At 47.2% G+C, this 20,338-nt stretch overlaps 1 protein-coding gene across 4 annotated transcripts in view; it reads left to right on the top strand.

Moving 5' to 3' along the window:
* MAF1 (MAF1 homolog, negative regulator of RNA polymerase III) overlaps positions 1-20,338 on the top strand; it is a 290,551-nt gene that overhangs the window by 111,958 nt on the left and 158,255 nt on the right. For all 4 annotated transcript variants that reach the window (XM_069621896.1, XM_069621898.1, XM_069621895.1 and 1 more), the window contains exon 3: positions 6,151-6,279. In XM_069621896.1, coding sequence (XP_069477997.1) covers positions 6,151-6,279 — 129 coding nt within the window. The remainder of the gene's footprint in view (positions 1-6,150; positions 6,280-20,338) is intronic.

The raw sequence follows: 20,338 nt of genomic DNA, 5'->3' as shown, positions 1-20,338 counted from the left end.
GCACAGTGGAGCAAGCTGCGCAGCGAAGCAGAGGACGCACCAGAACCCCTGCGTTCACGCCTGTTAGCTATAATCTCAGAGGGAACTCTTGTAAACCAGGGCATCGTAAAGAACTCCTTAGATGCTGCAGAGACGGCTGGCCGTTCCCTGGTTCAGGGAATACTTCTCAAACGCCATGTCTGGCTGCGCAATTCGGGATTTAAGCCGGAAACCCAGGCTTCCCTGATAAATAAGCCCATAGAACAAACACATCTGTTTGGGAAAGCAGTTGATTACGCCCTAGAACATGCGAAGAAAGAGTTTGATACCATCAAGACTCTTGACCAAATTTCTAGGCCCCCTAACAGACGCAGCTATGGCAATAGACGCTCCTTTCGTGGCCAACGCCAGCAGCAAAACCAAAAGCAATTTTACTCTGCTACCAACTGGCCCTCTAACTAGGGTAACAACACCCAGTTCAGTCAAAGAGGCCAACGCCGTGGCAAAGGAAGAGGTCGCGGCTCCAGCCCCAAAGGTTCCACGCCCAATACCAACAAATGACCCGAAGATTCGGGTCCCCTCCCATGCATCACCGGTCGGGGGCCGGCTAACATCGTTCCTTTCAGCATGGGAGGGAATATCGTCAGACCGCTGGATATTATCCACCATAGCCCACGGATACTGCATCGAATTCAACGGTTCCCTGAAGTACAGACCCCCACCGAACCGACGCATGACACCGGAACACCTCACTATTCTTCTTCAAGAAGTAGAAGAGCTACTGAAAAAAGAAGCTATAGAGGCTGTCCCCCTATCTCAGGTAACAGAAGAAATTTATTCAGTGTACTTCCTTGTACCCAAAAAGGACTTAACCATGCGCCCTGTATTAGATCTGCGCCCAGCGAACAAGTTTGTCAAACCCCAAATGTTTCGTATGGTGACCTTGCAGGAAGTAATCCCACTGTTATCACAGGGGGATTACATGACAACACTAGACATGAAAGATGCATACTTTCATATTTTAATGTTGCCAGCGCACAGAAAATACCTCAGGTTCAAGATAGAGAACAAACACTACCAGTTCAGTGTACTACCCTTCGGGATAGCATCTGCACCAAGGGTATTCACGAAAGTACTGGCAGTGGCAGCGGCCCACCTGCGCAGGTTATCCATCCCGGTATACCCTTACCTCGACGACTGGCTCATAACAGGGGATTCTTACGAAAAATGCTTCTCCAATACCCAAAAGACCGTAGACCTTTTGTCCCAACTGGGCTTCTCCATCAACGAAAAGAAGTCCAGCTTAGACCCCAGCCAAATCAAACAATTCCTAGGGGCTCTAATTCGAACAAAGGACGGCCTCGTCTTCCCCTCCAACGAGAGGGTCCAAAACATGCTGTTTCAGATCCCCCATTATGTGGCAGGTCGAGAGGTGACGGTACGCAAAGCAATGCGCTTGCTAGGGATGATGGCGTCATGTATTTATTTGGTACCTCACGCGCGCCTGCGCCCAATGCAAGAGTGGCTCTACAGCCAGTGGTGTCAGGCCAGCGGACAATGGGACGATCTAGTGGTGGTCTCGCAGGCCTTGGTTCTCTCGCTACGGTGGTGGACAAAAGGAAACCTGTTATTAGGGAAAACTTTTGCCACATCCGCAGTGGAAGCCACTCTAACCACAGACGCATCCCTTACAGGATGGGGGGCTCACCTATCCCATCAGACTGCTCACGGAGTGTGGACCCCGAGCTTAGCATCCAAGCATATAAACCTGCTGGAACTACTAGCGGTGTTCAAAGCACTGAAAGCCTTTCAGGAACACTTACAAGGAAAGACAGTGATGGTCCTCACAGACAGCACCACAGCCATGTACTACCTCAACAAGCAAGGGGGCACTCACTCTCCAGGAGTGTCCAAGCTGTCCCAGAATATATGGAAGTGGGCTCTCAAACACATGTTCCTACTATCACAACATGTACCAGGGGAACTCAATCTGCTAGCAGACAAACTCAGCAGAGACTTCCCCCTGCCCGAAGAGTACGAATGGCAATTGCACGAAGACATCGTCTTAGACGTCTTCACGCAATGGGGATTCCCGGAAATAGACCTGTTCGCAACTCTGGAGAACTCACAATGCCAAAGTTATGCCTCCAGGTACCCCCAGAACCAGTCCAAGGGGAACGGTCTGTCGATTCAATGGTCAGGGAAATTTGTTTACGCCTTTCCCCCGACTCTCCTTCTCAACAAAGTGGTGCACAAGATGCACCAGGAGCAGGTAACAATGATACTAGTGGCCCCGATGTGGGCCCGGCAGCCATGGTTCGCTCACTTGATGGAGATGTCCCTATCTCCCCCAGTGAAACTTCCCTGCCCGTACAACATGCTGTCACAGGTCAAGGGCAGGACACTGCATCCATGCCCTCAGACCATGAACTTATCAGCCTGGCTCCTGAGATCATAGAATTTTGACATTTACAACTCCCGCAGAGATGTATGGACATCCTCAGGTATGCCAGAAAACCTAATACTCGCCACTGCTATTCTAGCAAGCGGAACCGATTTGTCATCTGGTGTAGAGGTAAGAGCATCAACCCGGTTGACTGCTCTCCCACTAACATTGTTCTGTACTTGACCCATTTACTGGATTCAGGTCTAGTCTTCAATTCCATTAAAGTCCACCTAGCCGCACTTTCTGCATACACCACTTCCCAACTTAAAGTGTCGTGGTGGAAGATACCAGTTATCAAGGCCTTCCTGGAGGGGGTAAAGGGAATACACCCTCCGATAGCTAACCCAGCTCCCGGATGGGACTTAAATGTGGTACTTTCTAGACTCATGGACCCTCCTTTCGAACCCATGCACAAGGCAACTCTTAAAGACCTCACTCTTAAGACTGCTTTCCTAATAGCTATCACCTCCATTAGGAGAGTAAGTGAACTACAGGCTCTTTCTGTACTAGACCCCTTCGTAACAGTTCACAAGGATAAGGTGGTTCTACGCACACACCCAAGGTTTGCACCAAAATTCATCTCGAAATTTCATGTAAACCAGTCAATAGAACTACCAACGTTCTTTCAAAACCCTTCCAGCTTGGGAGAAAAAAGTCTGCATACACTAGATGTATGCAGAGCTGTCATGTTCTACATGGAAAGAACCAGACCACTGAGAAAGACTAATCAGTTCTTTGTCTCTGTGGCAGCAGGAAGAGAAGGAGATGCAGTTTCAAAGTCCACTATATCTAGATGGATTGTTCAATGCATCACTCTCTGTTTCTCTCTTGCTAAGAGAGAACTACCCTTCAAGCCAAGGGCACATTCCACTCGAGGAACTGGGGCTTCCATAGCGTTCATTGCAAATGTTCCCCTTGAGTCCATCTGCAAAGCGGCTACCTGGAGTTCTGTGCACACCTTTACAAAACACTACTGTCTAGATGCACACTCTAGATCTGACTCCCAGGTGGGACAGGCAGTATTAAGACATCTTTTCTCTATTGTTCCTCATAACCCACTGCCAACTCCGGGTACTGCTCGCTAGTCTATGCACAGCATGTGATTCTAAGCAGATTAACAAACATCAGAAGACAATGCATTACTTACCGTAAAAGCATTTCTGATGGTTGTATCTGCTTAGATTCACATGCGCCCACCCTTCCTCCCCGCTCGGATGGAAGGAACATAGACATCCTTTTCTATATTTCTCTCTTTTATGTACTCACTCGCGTCTAGAAGGCTCCCTCAGGGCAGAAAAATACAAACAGAGGGACCTCGACGCGTGAGGGATTGTGGGTACAACGCATGTCACTATAGGGATAGTGTTACAGACACGCCTTGTCCACATCCCCTTTTTCGACTACGAAAAACAAAATGCTGGAAGGCTCCTTTGACGATTGATGCTGCAAGTTCCCTTCAAGTGACCAGAGTCCAGTTCTTTCGTCTCCAGACCAAGAATCCAGGGACCCGGTCCTGTGCTGCTGCTTCCACTCTGAAACTCTTCTTTTCTCATAAGGTACTGTGTTGGCTTGGGTAATACTTACTCCAAGTCTTGTGTGAATCCTGTGACACTGAGTGGATGATTCTTGTGGTTGGGAGTTTGTCCATACCACTTGCCTAGGCCTAATGCTGGTACACATTTAGGGAGCCTTCTCAGATGTCCCTGAACACTTTTAACTAACTCTGCTACTACTTACTTGTTTAAAAAGATATCCTTACTTGACTTTCCTGCAACTGAAACCTATCCTATCCTGGCCTACCTGCAGCTGGCTCCTAGACCACTAGGGCCCCTCTTCTGCCTCTCAGAAAACTTATGCTATAGACTAGGGAAGACCTTTATAGATAAGGATTCTGTCTTGAAAGTGCATAAGTACTTGTCAAGGAGTTTTTGTTGTAACTGAATCTATGCAATAGAAAAGTTACTAAGTGTAAAAACTATTACTTATCTTTATATACGTTGCGTTACATACTCTTATTAGTGTCCCACATTCTAAAAAGTTGTGTTGGTACTGTTTTCACATTGCTTAACTCTGAGTGTAAAAGCTTACCAATGGGGTTTACACATGTCATCTTTCTTAAAGGGTACCATTGGTTGTTGCTTCCCCTCATCTCCTTTATACAGACCTAAAACAGTCTAGAAGCTAAGCATGCCTTTTGAGGTGCTTGAAGCCTCTCTTAAAAGTATATAGTTCCTTACTTACTGTGAATAGGCCTGCTCATCTGAACTTGTTACACTGGGTTGTGCTTCCCCTGAAACTGATGAGAGCATTTCTAAAGTAGTCAGAGGGTAAATGACTACCTTGAAATACGTAGTATCCTTCTTAAAGTGTAATTGGGGTTTGCCTTCCTTGAATTGCTTAGTCCATTCTAAAATAGTTGAGTGTTTATACTTAACATTGCGTTGCTTAAAGCCTCTCCAGAAAGTAGATGAGTTACTTTACTAGCTCTGACCTGTGTTCTTAAAAGTAATACTAGTGGTGTAACTGTATTCATTCAGGGAAGAAGAAAGTTACCCTTGTTGCAAGGTATACTTGTAACAAGGTTGGTTTATTAAGTGATTTTCTATAACTGAGTGTCACTGCATGACTGACGGGGTCTACTACCCTTGATTACTGATTGTACTCTAAAAGTATATCTCACCTGGTCTTATTCACCAAGAATAGTATATTACTATCCTGAATGTATAACCTTGGGTCTCATTCACCTTAACTTACTTCTTGCTCCTCTCAATAAGGTTATACCTTGGTTTGCATGACATACATAGGTATTCCATTTTTTTTTTTAATGATTGTATTTATATGAAGTAATAGTTCTTACTTAGCCAGAATTTATCTTTGCCTACTTGTATTGAAATAAACGCTTATTTTTACAATACATAGTGTTCCATTGGACCATATTTATGCTACTTTCTTTGTACCAAGATACTGCCCTCTCTCCCTCCTAAGATCAGCCTGGCTGCTCTACTCATGCTACCAAAACATTCTAAGGTGGTACAGTGGCGCTTGTGTACTGCCTCAGATATGGTTTTTATTCAGTCTAGTTAAGACTTTAGAAAAACTGTCCTTAACACCTTTTTTCAAAATCATGCTCTGTTAGGGCAGTGAAACCCTCTTGCACGCAGTGTGCAAACCACTGTCTAATATATCAAACATTGGCTCAATTATTTTGATTTTTAAAAAATTCGTACATTTCTTAAGTCCACTACATAATTGTAAACGTGCATACTTTTACTTTCCATTTTTAATTAATTTGATTGGTGAAGTCTTTCTTAAATATATTGTGCAATACTGCGTTGGCACGTCCTCTAGCCTTGCCACTATCATTTGAAGGATTTCATACCCAGATAGTCAATCGTGTTTTTACAGCAGGTCAACTAGATACATTCAACATCCATTTTGCCCACAAAGAATTTGAAATCCCTGAAAGTTAGGGTCATTGAAAACAATATCTAACATGGCCACTTTGCCAGAACACTCTTGCCTGCATACTAAAAATACACCATGCATTATGCAATGCCTATGAAAAAGCCATTAACTGTTGGCTTTCCAAGATTTGTTTTGCATTTTGACTGCTGACTTTAACCAAAGTAAATATTTATTCCATGATTCTTTTGTCTTTGTACACTTAGCATGACTTCAATAGTTGAAGGCTATATGTGAATATAAATTGCTTTTATCGTACACAGGATCGAGAGCTACTCGTGCAAGATGGCTGGTGACGACAAGCACATGTTCAAACAGTTCTGTCAGGATGGGCAACCCCATGTTCTGGAGGCCTTGTCCCCACCGCAAACCAGCGGGATAAGCCCCAACCGGTAAGGAGCCATAGGTTACCTGCTCAGTGCAGGAGTATCTGATTTTAACCATTCCTTTTACCATTGTGAATTTCAAAGTTTTGAGGAGCGGCAGAAAACATTGCCAGCATCTGATGCCAGATCACTCTTTTGGGGGCGATTGACTGGCATGTGGGTGAAAGTGATTGAACTCTTTTGTTCATGATTTAGATTTAGATTTTTAGAGCCATGTGCATTTACTGAAAAAGCAGTTCCCGGTCATAAACACTCATCGACAGCCGATTCGGACACCTCGGAGCGGCTGTCCGAATCGGTTTCTAAACAAACACAAAAAAAATACCACCACGTGCACCTACACAACCGTCTACAGAGCCCTTGTATAAGTCCCCACAAGGTAAAGGGTTTTTTGACCCAGAGGAGATTTCCCCTTCCTGAAGTTCCCAAAACAGGAACGTGGACAAAAGAAAAATTTGAAAAAACTATGGCCACAGTGTCTGATCTTGTAACAGTTCCGGAAAATCATGCCACTAAGCAAAACACTGCCCCCCCCCCCCCCCCCCCCAAAAGTCTCCTAGACGCTGTCCCTCTCCACCTCATGTCATCTATGAGGACACTTAGATGTTCTCCATTTGGTGGAAGACCAATGGAATCGGGATCTTTTGTAATGGGACACTGATCAAGGTAGTTGCCCTGCAACTCCCACTCCTTATTTGTTTATTCACATAGCAGCCCGTGGGCATCGTGGCGCTGGTTACAGTGGTTACTCATAGCTTAGTTACACACAAATACAGAACGGCGCAATGGCAATGATGCGCTCATTGCAGTGGATGGACATAGCCTAGGTGTATACAAAAATATACATTAAAAACTAGCATGCTGGTATAGCAATCCGAAGTATAGGACGTGAAAACGTGTAGTAGATGGTGGTACAGATAATGGGTGTGATGTAGTGGATACTCGTTGAAGAGGGCAGTTTTAAGGTTTTTTCAGCAGGCATGGAGGGACGTTTCGGCTCTGAGGGTGTTAGGGAGTGCGTTCCATAGCTTTGGGGCAAGATGAGGGAAGCCTATTCCTCCTGCCTTGGCCCTATTGATTCGGGGCACTGTGAGTTGGTTGGGGTACCCTAGTCTGGTGGGCCTTGTTGATAGTGTTCTGGATAGTGTCAGATAAGTATGAGGGTGCAGAGAAGTTGATGCATTTGTGGGTGGTAGAGAGTATTTTGAAAGTGATAGTCTTTGACTGGGAGCCAGTGGGCCTTTTTTCTTGCTTGTGTCATGTATTCTCTTTTAGGTATACTAAGAGCTGCTCTAAGAGTGTTGTTTTGGGTGGTTTGGAGTCTAGCTATGTTTTTCTTGGAGGTGCCGGCTCGGAGGGCATTGCAGTAATCCAATTTGGCTCCTATAGTGGCTCTGGCAATAGAGAGGCAGTTTTCCTTTGTTAGAAAAGGCTTTATAGCATTGAAGAGTTTAGTACTCGGTGCGGAGGCTGAGACAATGGCGCTAACTTGTTTGTCGATGGATAGTGTAGCATCAATGTGGACTCCAAGCGTTTTGACAGAGGATAGAACTGGGATGACACAGTTGTCGATACGGAAGTTGAGATGGATAGAACCTAGTTTGGCTAAAGTAGCCTTTTGACCAAGAATGTGGATTTCGGTTTTGTCCCCATTAAGGCAAAGCCCATTTGTGGCCATCCAGGCTTGGATTGTAGAGTAAATTTGCTGAAGGGTTGTAGCGTCTTGCTCATATATCCTAGTAAGGGGAAGGAGCACCTGGGTATCATCAGCATAGTTTGTGTACGTGATCCCAAGTGCATCCAGTTTATCAAAAAGAGGTTTTGTAAATAGATTTTCTGATGCTTGTTAATCTGCTTAGAATCAAATGCTGTGTATAGTCCGACATCAGTGGTCACTGCAGAGTATTGCATTTTGTTTTTCGTAGTCGAAAAGGGGACGTCGACATAGGCGTGTCTGTAATACTATCCCTATAGTGACGTGCAGTGTACCCACAATCCCTCACGCGTCGAGGTTCCTCAGATTGTTTTTTTCCGCCCAGATAGATGGAGGCGATCCTTCGGTGCTGCCGAACACGTGGCCCGGCCTCGCCGGCCTATACAGTAGGGAGAGTGGAGGTCGTGGGACATTTCTGTTTCTTTCTAAGAATGCCTTTCCTTTTCACCCCCCTTTCCTTCGGGGTCGTTATCATTTTTAACTGTATCCTCAGCTATGGAGTGGACTCCTTTTAGATTTTGCCCACGCTGCAAGGGCAAATTCACATGGAAGGATAAGCACAAGCGGTGTAACTGTTGCTTACCCCTCGACCACAACGAAAACGGCTGCGCGGCCTGTAAACTTCTTCGCCCAAAGACTTTAAAGGACCTCTAGGTCAAGAGGTGGGCAGCCTACGCTATGTCTAGAGCTGATTCCTCACCCGCCGCCGCCAAGTGTGACGAGGACAGTGATAACCCTACCTCCGTATCGGGGGTTGTAGACCTCTCTAGGGAGCGTACCCGCTCCTCAGCGTCTGTCCCCGCCCCCTACAAGTTCGGCTCACGCCCTACTTATGGGGATGAACACCCCGGCGACACTGACACACACAAAAAAACATACACACACACACACACAAGCCATGGCACTTCTTCGTCAAAGACGAAGAAAGCCCTAGCGCCAACGGAGACGCCAGGCCTACTGGCGACCTCTGCCGACCGTAAGGGTCGCAAGCCCTCCCGCCACCGCAGACGCGACTAACATCTTTTCTACCAGCATGGGAGGGAATATGGGAGGGAATAACAGACCGCTGGGTATTGTCAACTAAAGCCCGCGGTTACTGTATAGCATTCAGTCAGTCCCCCACGTACAGACCCCCAAGATGACAATGCCCATCACCGGAGCACCTTGCCATCCTTCTTCAAAAAGTTGAACTGCTACTAGAAAAAGGAGCAATGGAGGTCGTGCCTCTATCACAGGTAACGGAAGGTATTTTTTCAGTGTACTTCCTTCTACCCAAAAAGGACTTAACCATGCGCCCTGTATTAGATCTGCGCCCAGCAAACAAATTTGTCAAACCTCAAAAATTTCGTATGGTGACCTTACGTACTCACTCACGTCTAAGAAGGCTCCCTCAGGGCAGAATAAATACAATCAAAGGGACCTTGACGCGTGAGGGATTGGGGGTACACTTCACGTCACTATAGGGATAGTATTACAGACACACCTATGTCGACGTCCCCTTCGACTACGAAAAACAAAATGCAATACTCCTAAGTGACCACTGGATGTCGGACTATGCACAGCATGTGAATCTAAGCAGATACAATCATCAGAAATGCTTTTACGGTAAGTAATGCATGTCATACAGAGTAGGGGCTGTACAGGAACCCTGGGGTACACCCCAATGTATGATGGTGGGTTCTGCATTGGCTATGTTGGAGAACACTTTCATAGCTCTGCCTTCTATGAAGGTGACCCAGGTTTCTGCGTGATTGGAAAAGTGTGCAGCATGCGTGAGATGATTGGTGAGGGTGTTGTGGGCAACCAGATCAAATGCTGCTGCGGTCAAGGAGCAGGAGAAGGGCAGGCTTGCTCTTGTCGAGGATATGAATAATTTGTTTAAAGTCTAGTAAGGCAGTTTCAGTTCCGTGTCTTTTTAACCTGTATGACCCAGATGTTTTTGGCGATGATGATCCCCTACAGCATCCCAGGGACTCGTCGCCCATTGACGATAAACTCCATTTTAATAATCTGCTTAAAAGAGCAGCAGAGCATTTTCAGATCCAAACTCGGACTTCTTCTGACTCTGACTTCAACTCTATTAAAAAGAGAATTGCACCTTCTCTTCTCACACCGTCCCTCACCTGGGCAGTAAACCCTTGGGTTGAGAACATTTTGAAGCCGGCACCAACTGACCACTTATATATTGGGGTCATGTTACATCTGACCCACTAGTGGTCACTATCACTAGGAAGCGTGCTGGATTGCCACGGTCCATTACTGAGGCACCTCCTGACAAAGCATGCAAGAAGCTTTATGCTTTAGGCAAAAGAATCACTGCTTCAGCACCCTTTTCGGCACGTATTGCCAACAATACTACGCTGTACATAAGCTACAGCGATGTCCAGTGGGGGTTCCTCCAAAGGAACTTGACTGGTGTACTCAAACCATCCAAGTCCCAACTACTCAACATCATTAAAGAGGGTAGATGGGCCACCCATAACATTTTAAGGAACACTTTAGACTCTGCTGAAACTGCATGCAGAGTTCTTGCACAAGGAACTTTGTTGAAAAGGCACTCTTGGCTGCTTAATTCTGCTTTCAAACCAGAAACTCGGGCCACTTTACTAAACAAGCCTATTGAGGAATCCGTCCTATTTGGCAAAGCCGTCAATGAAGCTTTAGAGACCGCAAAGGAGCACGACAGCAAGTGACATTTCCATCAAGGTTCCCTCCCATGTATCACCAGTAGGAGGTTGTGGGTAAGATTTTGGTATTTATAATAAATCTTCCTGACCTGTGTCGACCACAGAACTTTTTGCTTTGACTAGGCAAGTAGTTCACCTTGCCTCTTGGTGAAAGGGAATCTTCCCCCCCCTCTCCCCCTCCCCCCTCACCTAGTCGTTTACTCTTTATATGGGTGACCTTTTTGTCTCTCCATAGTGTTAAGTTGAAGTTCTAGTGCCCTACAACATTTGGGCTTAGGCTGGGTTGCCCCTTTGGCTCTCCTTTTATTTTCTCTTTGAGGTACTTGGGTGAACTACTGTTCCCATTTTGTATAAGTGAGCCAACACCCCAAACCCCCCCACCTTATGTGGAGTGCTGGGGGGATACAATGTATCCCCTTTCTTACTTACCTGGTAACATTTTGTTAGAATTGCGATGAATGGCTGGTGGCAGTAGTTTTACCTTTATGACTTTGTCTTTATTACTCACTGGCTGTTAATTCAGCCTTGGTAATGCACTAAAATGGTGGGTTCCTTCTTTTTTTTTCGCCATTTCTTTTGTGCTTGCTTTTTCTGAGGTCTTCCACTGCCATTATAGGCAGGAACGACCTCATGGAAGTTTAGTCTTCGGCGGGAATCTGCTGGATTCCCCACCTAGGCTCCAGAGTGTCTGAGAAGGCAGGAAGCGAGGACGGAGTCCATAATTCTTCAGCCCTTGGTTCCTTTCAGGCAAGGTGAAAAACAAACTCCCATTGGGGGGCCGGCTGTCCTGATTGCCCCTTGCTGTAAAATTCAGGGAGAGAATGCAAAAGTTGTGCTGTAGTTCCTGTTAAATACTCTGATCCAGGTAGCGACTGACAAGTCAACCACTGGACCTGAATCCAAAGAGGAAGATGACAAACATGCGGCTGAGACCATTCCAGCGACCAGAGAGCCTGCTGTTACCTTTCCTTCCAAGCGAACCTGGGGACTGTAAACGGTGATCCCAACCCGGACCCTGGTGTGATCCACTAGGCGCGAGGATTTTGACCCAAACTGCATCGTGCTGCGACCTTACGGGACTTCAATACACCAATACCCTGGGTCCTCGAGCCATTGTGCGCTGCACGGTCTACCGAATTCCAAATTGAGCTGATACTTTGGTGTGTTTTTAGAATTGTGTTTATATATAATGTGATCGTACTTATTTACCTTGGTCTACTTGTATTTAAATAACCCCTTCATTTTTTAGTTTGTGTTTCTTTGCACCGTATGTATACCATTTCTTTGTACTGATTCTACAGCCCTCCCTCCCAAGATGAGCCTGGCTGCTCTTTCTATGCTACCATATACTCGGGTAGTACAGCCTTATACTAAGTCTTGAACTGTGGTTTTACTAAGCCGTTAGGCACCCATTGCCTTTGGAGCCACCCAGGGGGTGGACCAATGTGGGCGGATCACCTGAGTGAGGGGTCCTGTGGGAGTGGGTCTGGGACACCCAATGGTGAGACGCTGTATCCCCTCCCCCCCTTCAACACCTTTACCCCATCCTATTCATGGTATGTTCTGTGGTTCCAACTCTTACACCCTCCCCCCCCTTCCCTGCACGAACACCGAACACGGCAGAGATGGTATGAAAGACAAAGAACGAATCCCCAAGCATTACACCAAACATGTCCCGTTACAATAGTCGGGCAATTCGCCAATGGTTCACACCCGATTCCCATTGTTGTCCCCTATACGGATAAAAGGTGGAGCACAGCAACACAATCTGAGCGCGGAAAAGCACACGAAGGAGAGGTAGTTCTTCCGGGGCAGCAGCAAAGCGGGTGGAACAGTACAGCAGGCCGAGAGATAAAATCCAGGAGGGCAGAGACCCTGGACATCTCGGCGAATGATCTTTACCTTCCGAAACCCTTGACAGCTGCCTGTGGAAACCCGATGAAATAGAGCCCTGAATCCCGCATTGTGTGTAAAAGATACCTGCTGCTTTAGCCGAGTTGAGGAGGTGGAGCAGCCGCTATGGTATTATCCCTGACTCCTAGATCAAAGACGCAAACGTAGAAATCAACACAGCCAGTGAGTTAGAACGAACCGTGCGATGCCGGTCTGTGTTGAAGTTGAGATTGCAAGTGGCAACAAAGTATTGCAAGATTGAAGGTCATGTGTAGACTGGGAAGACGCGTTTGAAGTGAATTATCGTAAACACATCAAGGCCGTAATGAACTATGAAGAGGGCAGATGAGAAGTAATGCAGGCTAACGGAGTGGTCCGGCATAGTGAAAGTGCCCATTCGAAGGTCTCTGTTTAAACTTGTACCGGAAAAGGGGAAGGAAGATATAACGGTGTCAACTATTGAACATTGCAAGTGCCGAAAGGAAGTAAATGGCAATTGAAGTGGTCATACCGAGGTATTTGTAAAACCCCTAGCACATGCGAAAGTCTTCAATTGGAAACTGTGAAGGAAGATCTGAGCCTGACTGAGGGAGACATAGTGTGAATTGTGTAATTGGAGGTTTGTGAACTGAGAAAACAGGAAGGAAAGTGCTTAAATTGAACTTTTAAAAAGAAACTTTGTTTTTGAAGAAATAAGCAAGGCATCCTGCAAATAAGAGACTTAGTACGAGAAATAGACTCTTCATGGTTGGAGTACAGGAGACTGACACAGGTTTGTTCATTGCTTTTTTTAAAATAATAAAAGGGCTTGAAAAAAGCCTCACTAGCACTTAAATGCTGCAAACCCTACTAGAAGAGAAAATAAAATGTTTGTTGGCTGCTTTCCTGCAGCCTTTCTTCCCAGCCATCGCACCAACGTAATAAATCCAACTCTGTGTTCTCACGCAGTCCTACAATGTTACTAGTAAGGTACCGGGGTTATCCCTGAGGATCCTCGAATAGGGCCTCTAATTAAAACTGGCAAGATCAAGGGGCCTCACCCAGGGGCCCTGGCTGCAGGGTGTGACCCCAAGCCTTGCCACAAACAATCTTGTGGTCGTACCGATCCTGCTGAGGGGGCAAAGGAGGGCAAAGGCCCCAAGTCTTAAGTACCATCCCTGCTGAGGTTCCCTCACTGAGGTCTAATTCTTCAGCCGAATCCAAAGTGGCTCAAAAGCGCTCTAGATCTGCTAGTACCGAGGTTCCCTGTCACAAGGCTAAAATGGATATAAAAAGCCCCTGAAACCCCTGTGGTGACAATGGCCTCACTGAAACCTGTGACGCAGATTACATCAGGCAATTATAAAATGGCGGTTCAACCCAAGTGGTCTGAGGCAGCTATTTTGACGAGCTCTTTTACACCAAAGTTCTCATCGGCTGGTGCAGAGGGGCCTGTTTTTCAGACCGAGCAGCATTTTCCACGGAATGTGGACAATAGGAATCCTTTCTGCCCTCCAATGAATTGGCGTGCACGGTTTCTGCTGCCACTCAGTCTCGCGTCTGCTCCCTTAGATTATGTGGATCCAGTTGGAGGAGGGCCATCCTGGCAACCAGCCTCTTAACAATCCTAAGGGTATGCACCTAGTGTCCTCTACACATTCCTTTGCCTAGACCTTCCTCAGAGGCTGTATTTTTTGACAAATTCCAGGCCCTTATGCACTCTGACCCGATGAAGGCTTACTTTAAGGGACCTATTCAAAGAAAAGTATCCCGAGCCTCTCGAGCCGCAGCCTGCTCCTCCTACCCCTCAGCAAGTTTCGGTAGTGCCGCCCACACCTCTTTCGGTGGGGCCCCCTCCTACACTGCCATCACTTCCCCTACTTTCGCCATTGCTTAAGACGCCAATTGCGCAGACAAGTATGCCCACGGTGTCAGAGGTACCACGTGCTCCGGATTAGTTTTCTGTTCACACCATAGCTGACTAGGACCAGGATAGCGTAGACCCGCCCTGCTCTGTCAGAGCCTTTCATGACGGGGCCGTGGATATGAAGGCGTTGCTGGATATTCCAATACCCGAGCCTCTGGCTCTGCAAGAAGGTGTACTTTCAGGAGCCTTAACTCCTACGACGCAAGAGTGCACAGGCCTTTTCCTTCAAAAGGATGTTCTTGCTGAAGCCTGCAAGGTCTGGGAAAAACCTCATTCCGGACAGCATGTAAATGGGGAAATTGATGCTCGCTACACTCGACAGAAGACATACCCTTGACTGCATGTCCACTCCCCTCATCAACGGTGGTGGCAGCAGCTACGCTTCAGTCTAAGCCGTCCTCAACATCCTCTACGGCTGCCTCTCGGGTCCTGTCCAAAGAGGACAAACTTCTTGACGCCATTAGGGGAAAAAAAGTCTTTAACAATTCTGGTCTTCAGCTGCACCAGGCGAATACCGAAGTCCTTGCAGCGGCAAATCTCAAGCTGTGGAACGAGCTTTCAGAATTTCAGGAATGTATCCCCCAGGACAGGCTGGAAGATTTTAAAGTGGGCCTACCCGATGCTGCTGGAGGCCGTGGCCCATCATGTAGACACTTCTGCTCGGGGCCTTATGGTTGGAGTAGACCTCTCCCGCCGAGCGTGGTTGCATGCTAAAAAGTTCTCGAAGGAGGTTCAGGACAAAGTACTCTATCTTCCCTTCATAGCTAAAGGGCTGTTCCACTCCTCCACCAATGGGTAACTCAATAAAACAAAGGCAAGTAGGCAAACGGCTGTGTCGTTCCTTGCAAAACCCCCAGCTGGCGGTCTATACGCAGAGGTTGGGGACCCAGACAAGGTACTTCCCATGTTTCAGAGGGTTCCAGGAGCGTCGGGCATGCCGAGCAGGAGGTTCCTTTTGGTTCAACTCGTCGCAAGCAGCAAAGGCAAAGTGGCCGGTTTTCCTCTCATCCGCCTCCTCTTCGGCAACAGGTGGTCTCGCCGCTGACAAACGCTCCAAATTATTTTTTTCATCAGTCACACGACTCCGGTGGGAGGACGTATATCTTTGCATCAGGAAGTGTGGCAGACCATCACAGACTACTGATGGGTTTTGTCTGTGGCCGGGCGGGCTTCCCCTCGCCCCGCACTCATACCCACCCTCCTCTTCAGCAGACAGGGTCTCCCTCCCTCAGAGACAAAGTACAGAAACTTCTGAACCGTAGAGGGGTGGAACCTGTTCCCTTGCAGAAGCAAGGGAAGGAATATTACTCCCGTCTGTTTACAGTGCCAAACCCAACCAGGCTGGCCTGCGCACTATCCTCGACCTCTCCAACTTCAATCTGTTCCTACCCAAAGAGAAATTCAAGATGATCGCACCCAGCCAGATAAGGTCCTCTCTCTGGACGGGCGATTAGCTCAGTGTGGTAGATCTTTAGGATGCTTACATGCATATCCCGTTCTGGGGCCCACATCGTAAATACCTTTTGGTTTTCTGTGATGACGGAACACTTCCAATATCGAGTACTGCTGTTTGGTCTCAGCTCGGCACTGCGCGGCTTCACAAACCTATGGCAGTTATCACAGCGTTCCTCAGACTGCAGGGAGTTCATGTCTATCCATATTTGTAAGATTGGCTTCTGCAGAGTCCTTGCCCACAGGCTGCAACACAGTCACTCCTCCAGCTCCTGTTCCAACTGGGGCTGTCGAACTGGCAGAAATCGTCTGATGGTTGCTCAAGATCTGTCTAGTTTTTTGTTTGGATACTGTCAATGCCTGAGTGTTCCTAACGGAGTACAGAATTGCAGATTTATCAGCCCTCGGCTCCCTAGTATTCAGCAGAGTTAAGGCATTTGAAGCAGCAGTGTTGCCGTTTCAAACAGAAATGGCTCCTGCTGCCTAACCCTTCTACAAGACTGGCCTACATACAGGCACGGAGCAATTATCACATCTCTATAAGAACCCCGAAAGCTCAGTACTATGCTAATAGCATTTCAAATGCTTCCTGTGCATCTAAAGAGCTCTTTCATGTAGCTAAAGAGTTATCCACCCCTATTCAGTCTTCCTCTACTTCTACCTGTACCCAAGCCATTACAGTCGTATTACTGTTATTTTTCAGGAAACAGTTCGTGCAATACAGGGAACGTGCAGATAGATCTACCCTTGCTTCCTACCTGTCCGATTGAACAATGTTCGAATAAATTTAATTTAGATAGAGCAGCCATAATAACCATGCTTCCAGAAACTAAATTTGCTTCCCCGGTCGACCCCATTCCATTTTATATTCATGATCTCTCCTGGAGCTTGGTCCCCCTTCTTACTGAGGCATGTGAATACTCCTGCAGCACTGGATTTATTACTAAGGATCTCAAGCATGCTGTGATCTTGCCGCTGTTGAAGAAACCCCCTCTTGATCCGGCAGTGGCCATAAACTATCGTCCCTTCTTCCTCCAATGGCGAAGCTGCTGGAAACTATTGTCACTCCCCCCTCCCATCCCCGTTTGTCGGCCTACCTTGAGTCTAATAATGCTTCCATCCTCTGCAGGCTGGCTTTCACCCAGGGATGGGTACTGTGTCTGTGATGGTTGCTTTACATGAGAACATTGCAATGTTACAGGACTGCACAGACATATTCTTATTCTGCTCAGACACTGTTGCCGATCAGACTCCTGAAATTTCTTTCTGAAGCTGGAGTTTCGGGTATTCCCCTGAAATGGTTCTCCTTTCCTTTCTGATCGCACACAGGCAGTGTCTCTTCCCCTGTTCACTTGTTACTCTGGTGATTGAATGTGGGGTTCCACAGAGCTCGGCTCTCTCTCTCTCCACTGCTTTTTAATGTGTATACATGGTCGCACTGGCCAAGCTAATTTCAAGCTTTTGTGTGGTTTTCTTCACATATGGTGATGATACCCAGATTCTCTTCCGTTAAAATGCCACTAAGGAACACCCTCCCCATCTGCTGAAGGATTGTCTTTCAGCAGTGGGGACGTGGATGGCTACCAACTGCTTTAAGTTAAACTGAGAGAAGACTGAGGTACTGATGGTTGGCCAGCCCTCCATTGGCTCTGGCTGGACCTCAAAGTACTGTCCGGCTTGCTTTGGCCCCTGCCCAAAACCTTCTGCTGTAGTCAAGAGCCTAGGCATAAAAATCATGGCCTACGGCTCCAGAGAGGTGCAGATCTCCTCAGTATGCCAAACTGGTTTCACCAAATTGAAAGTTTTGAAGAAGGTTCTTCCCTTCCTCCCGAATGAGGCGAGAATCATAGCTGTAACTGCCTCTATTTATGGGGTCTATATACTATTGCAACAGAGTCTATCTTGGTCAACCAGTGACGCTACTACAATCCCTTCAGATTCTGCAGAATGCAGCGGCCAGGCTTGCTCTTTGTGCGCCCGGACTGTCCCAGTCCTGTGATCTTCATCGCCTTCACTGGCTGCCTGTAAAAAGCCGGGTGAACGTTAAGATTTTGTGTATCGTTCACAGTGCTATTCACTCTGCTGGGGCTTGAATTTCTTCAAGCAAAACTCTTGATCAGCCCGAGAGGTCTCTCCGCTCATTAAATCAGTTTCTACTGTCTGTCCCCGCTTTCATTGGGCTTGTGCAGGGGGTAGATCTTTCTCTGTGCTGGCTCCCTCCTTGTGAAATGCCCTCCCTTACAACTTACGGGCTATCCATGTGCTAGCCATCTTTAGTAAAAAAAGCTCAAAACTTAGCTGCTTTAATGTTCAGCTGCTTCCTTACTCTCTCTGGTTTATTCTTTTAGCGCCTTGATGCCACCATGTCTTGTGCGCTCTATACGTTTTTACATTTTCATTACACGTGCCATCTTTTCCTGAATTCCTCCCTCATGTTGGCCTGGTGGTTCCAGAGACTCCTGGGCTTCACGGCTTCGTGCATGTTAGCCCTAACTCTTGCGAGACTGAAAATGAGGCTTGCACAGCTAGTGCATCAGAGCTGCTGGTCCCAAGCTGTGAACCTTGACTCTAAAATGATTCCGATAACCATCCTCCATGATGGAGGATCTTCAATGGTGGTCAACTGCCGGCAACCTTTCAGTGGGAACCTCCTTTCAGTAGCCCTGCCCACGGATTACGGTTACAACAGGCTCCTTTCTAGGGTGAGAAGCGATGCTGGGTCACCTTGAGGTGTACGATCTGCGGACGCCCAGGATGGAATGTCTCATATCAACTACCTAAAACTAGACCGTTTGTCTGGCATTGAAAGCTTTCCAGCTATCGGTCATCAACAGAGTGGTGCGAATTCACACAGACAATTCTGTAGCTATGTTCTACATCAACAAGCAGGGGGCCACCAGGGCACCTCCTCTGGTGGCTCTAGCTATCCAGATTTGGAATTGGGCAGTCCAACACCATGTCTGGCAACAGGCCGTGCACATTCCAGGTCAGATCAATGTTGTGGCAGATTCCTGAGCCACCAGTCTGTGGTCGAATTAAGAGTGGGAAATGAACAGCCATGTTCTTACCAGGCTTATCCAGCAATGGGGTTCTCCAACAGTGGACCTCTTCGCGACTGCAACAAACAGGAAACGACCACTCAATGCTTCCAGGGACGGCCTCAGAACATCTTCCTTGGGAGATGGACAACACGAAGACTTATGCCTTCCCGCCTTTGCCGTTGGCTCATCGGTAGCTCTGGAAACTCAGGAGTGCCTCCAACTGCACTCGCCTCTTCATAGCTCCTTGGTGGCCAGCCAGGTTCTGGTTTTTGAGCTCCAGCACCTTTCTATATGCGACCTGATCAGGTTGCTGCAGATTCCCGACCTCCTTCACCAGAGCAATTGCCAGGTGTGGCACCCCTCCCCACAATCCTTCAGCTTGGGGGCCTGGTGCCTAAGCTCAGGTCCTTGGCGGATGTTTAACCTTTCAGAGGATAATATGAGCATAATTCAGGCGGCACGTACGCCTTCTACGAGGGCTCATTCCAAAAGTATATGCCTTCGTTTTTGTCATTGGTGGCTAGCTAAACAACTTGATCCTCGACTGACTTCTATTGACTGTATATTGTCTTTTATATCAGACCTTGTGGCCTCTGGCATCCATATTTTATCGTGCAGAACAGCTCTATCAGCAATTGCAGCTTATCGATTTACAGACAGTTGCTCTTTTTCACTGGCAAACCCAGTAATTAAGAGGCATTTCACAGGTCTTTACCTCTTTCCGCCGGTCAGACCTCACCCGAAATTGGATCTGAACGTGGTCCTCACCGCTTTGTGTCGTAAGCCATTTTAACTAATAGCCTCTGCCGAGCCCAAGTTCTTGGAAAGTGGCCTTCTTGATTGCGGTAACATCTGCGAGAAGAATGCGTGAGCTTCAAACTCTGTCAAACATCCATTCTTAACTTTCCACATAAATCAATTAATATCCTTACTGGGTTTCTTTCCGAACCCGGTCTCGGATGCAGAAGGGTTCTACATAACCTAGATGTTAGACGAGCTCTGAAGTTTTACCTCGACAGAACAAAAAAACTTGGTTCTTCACAACTCTTTGTTACTTTTGGGGACCCATAAGGGAAACCGGCTTTGAAAGCGTCCATCCGCTTCATCCATCTGAGGCTCGCACAATTAAAGGCCTTCAGCGCCCAAAAGGGCGTTCATGCACATTTTGGTCCCTGGTAAAGCAGCCGCTGTTGCCTTCCAGAAATATGTCCCTTAGGAGTCCGTAGCCAAGGCTGCTACATGGGCTTCTCCCTCTGCTTTTTGCAGACACTATTGTCTCGACCTGAGCTCCTGGACTGATGCACAGTTTGGCCAGGCAATTCTAGAACTTGGTCAGTGCTTGGGAATCTCCCAAAAGTATGGAGGAAAGGGG

Source organism: Ambystoma mexicanum, chromosome 5q (assembly GCF_040938575.1).
Source record: "Ambystoma mexicanum isolate Mex_15411 chromosome 5q, UKY_AmexF1_1, whole genome shotgun sequence".
Taxonomy (NCBI): Eukaryota; Metazoa; Chordata; class Amphibia; order Caudata; family Ambystomatidae; genus Ambystoma; species Ambystoma mexicanum.
Note: the sequence above shows the minus strand (reverse complement) of the source record. Positions and strands in the feature narration are given on the sequence as shown.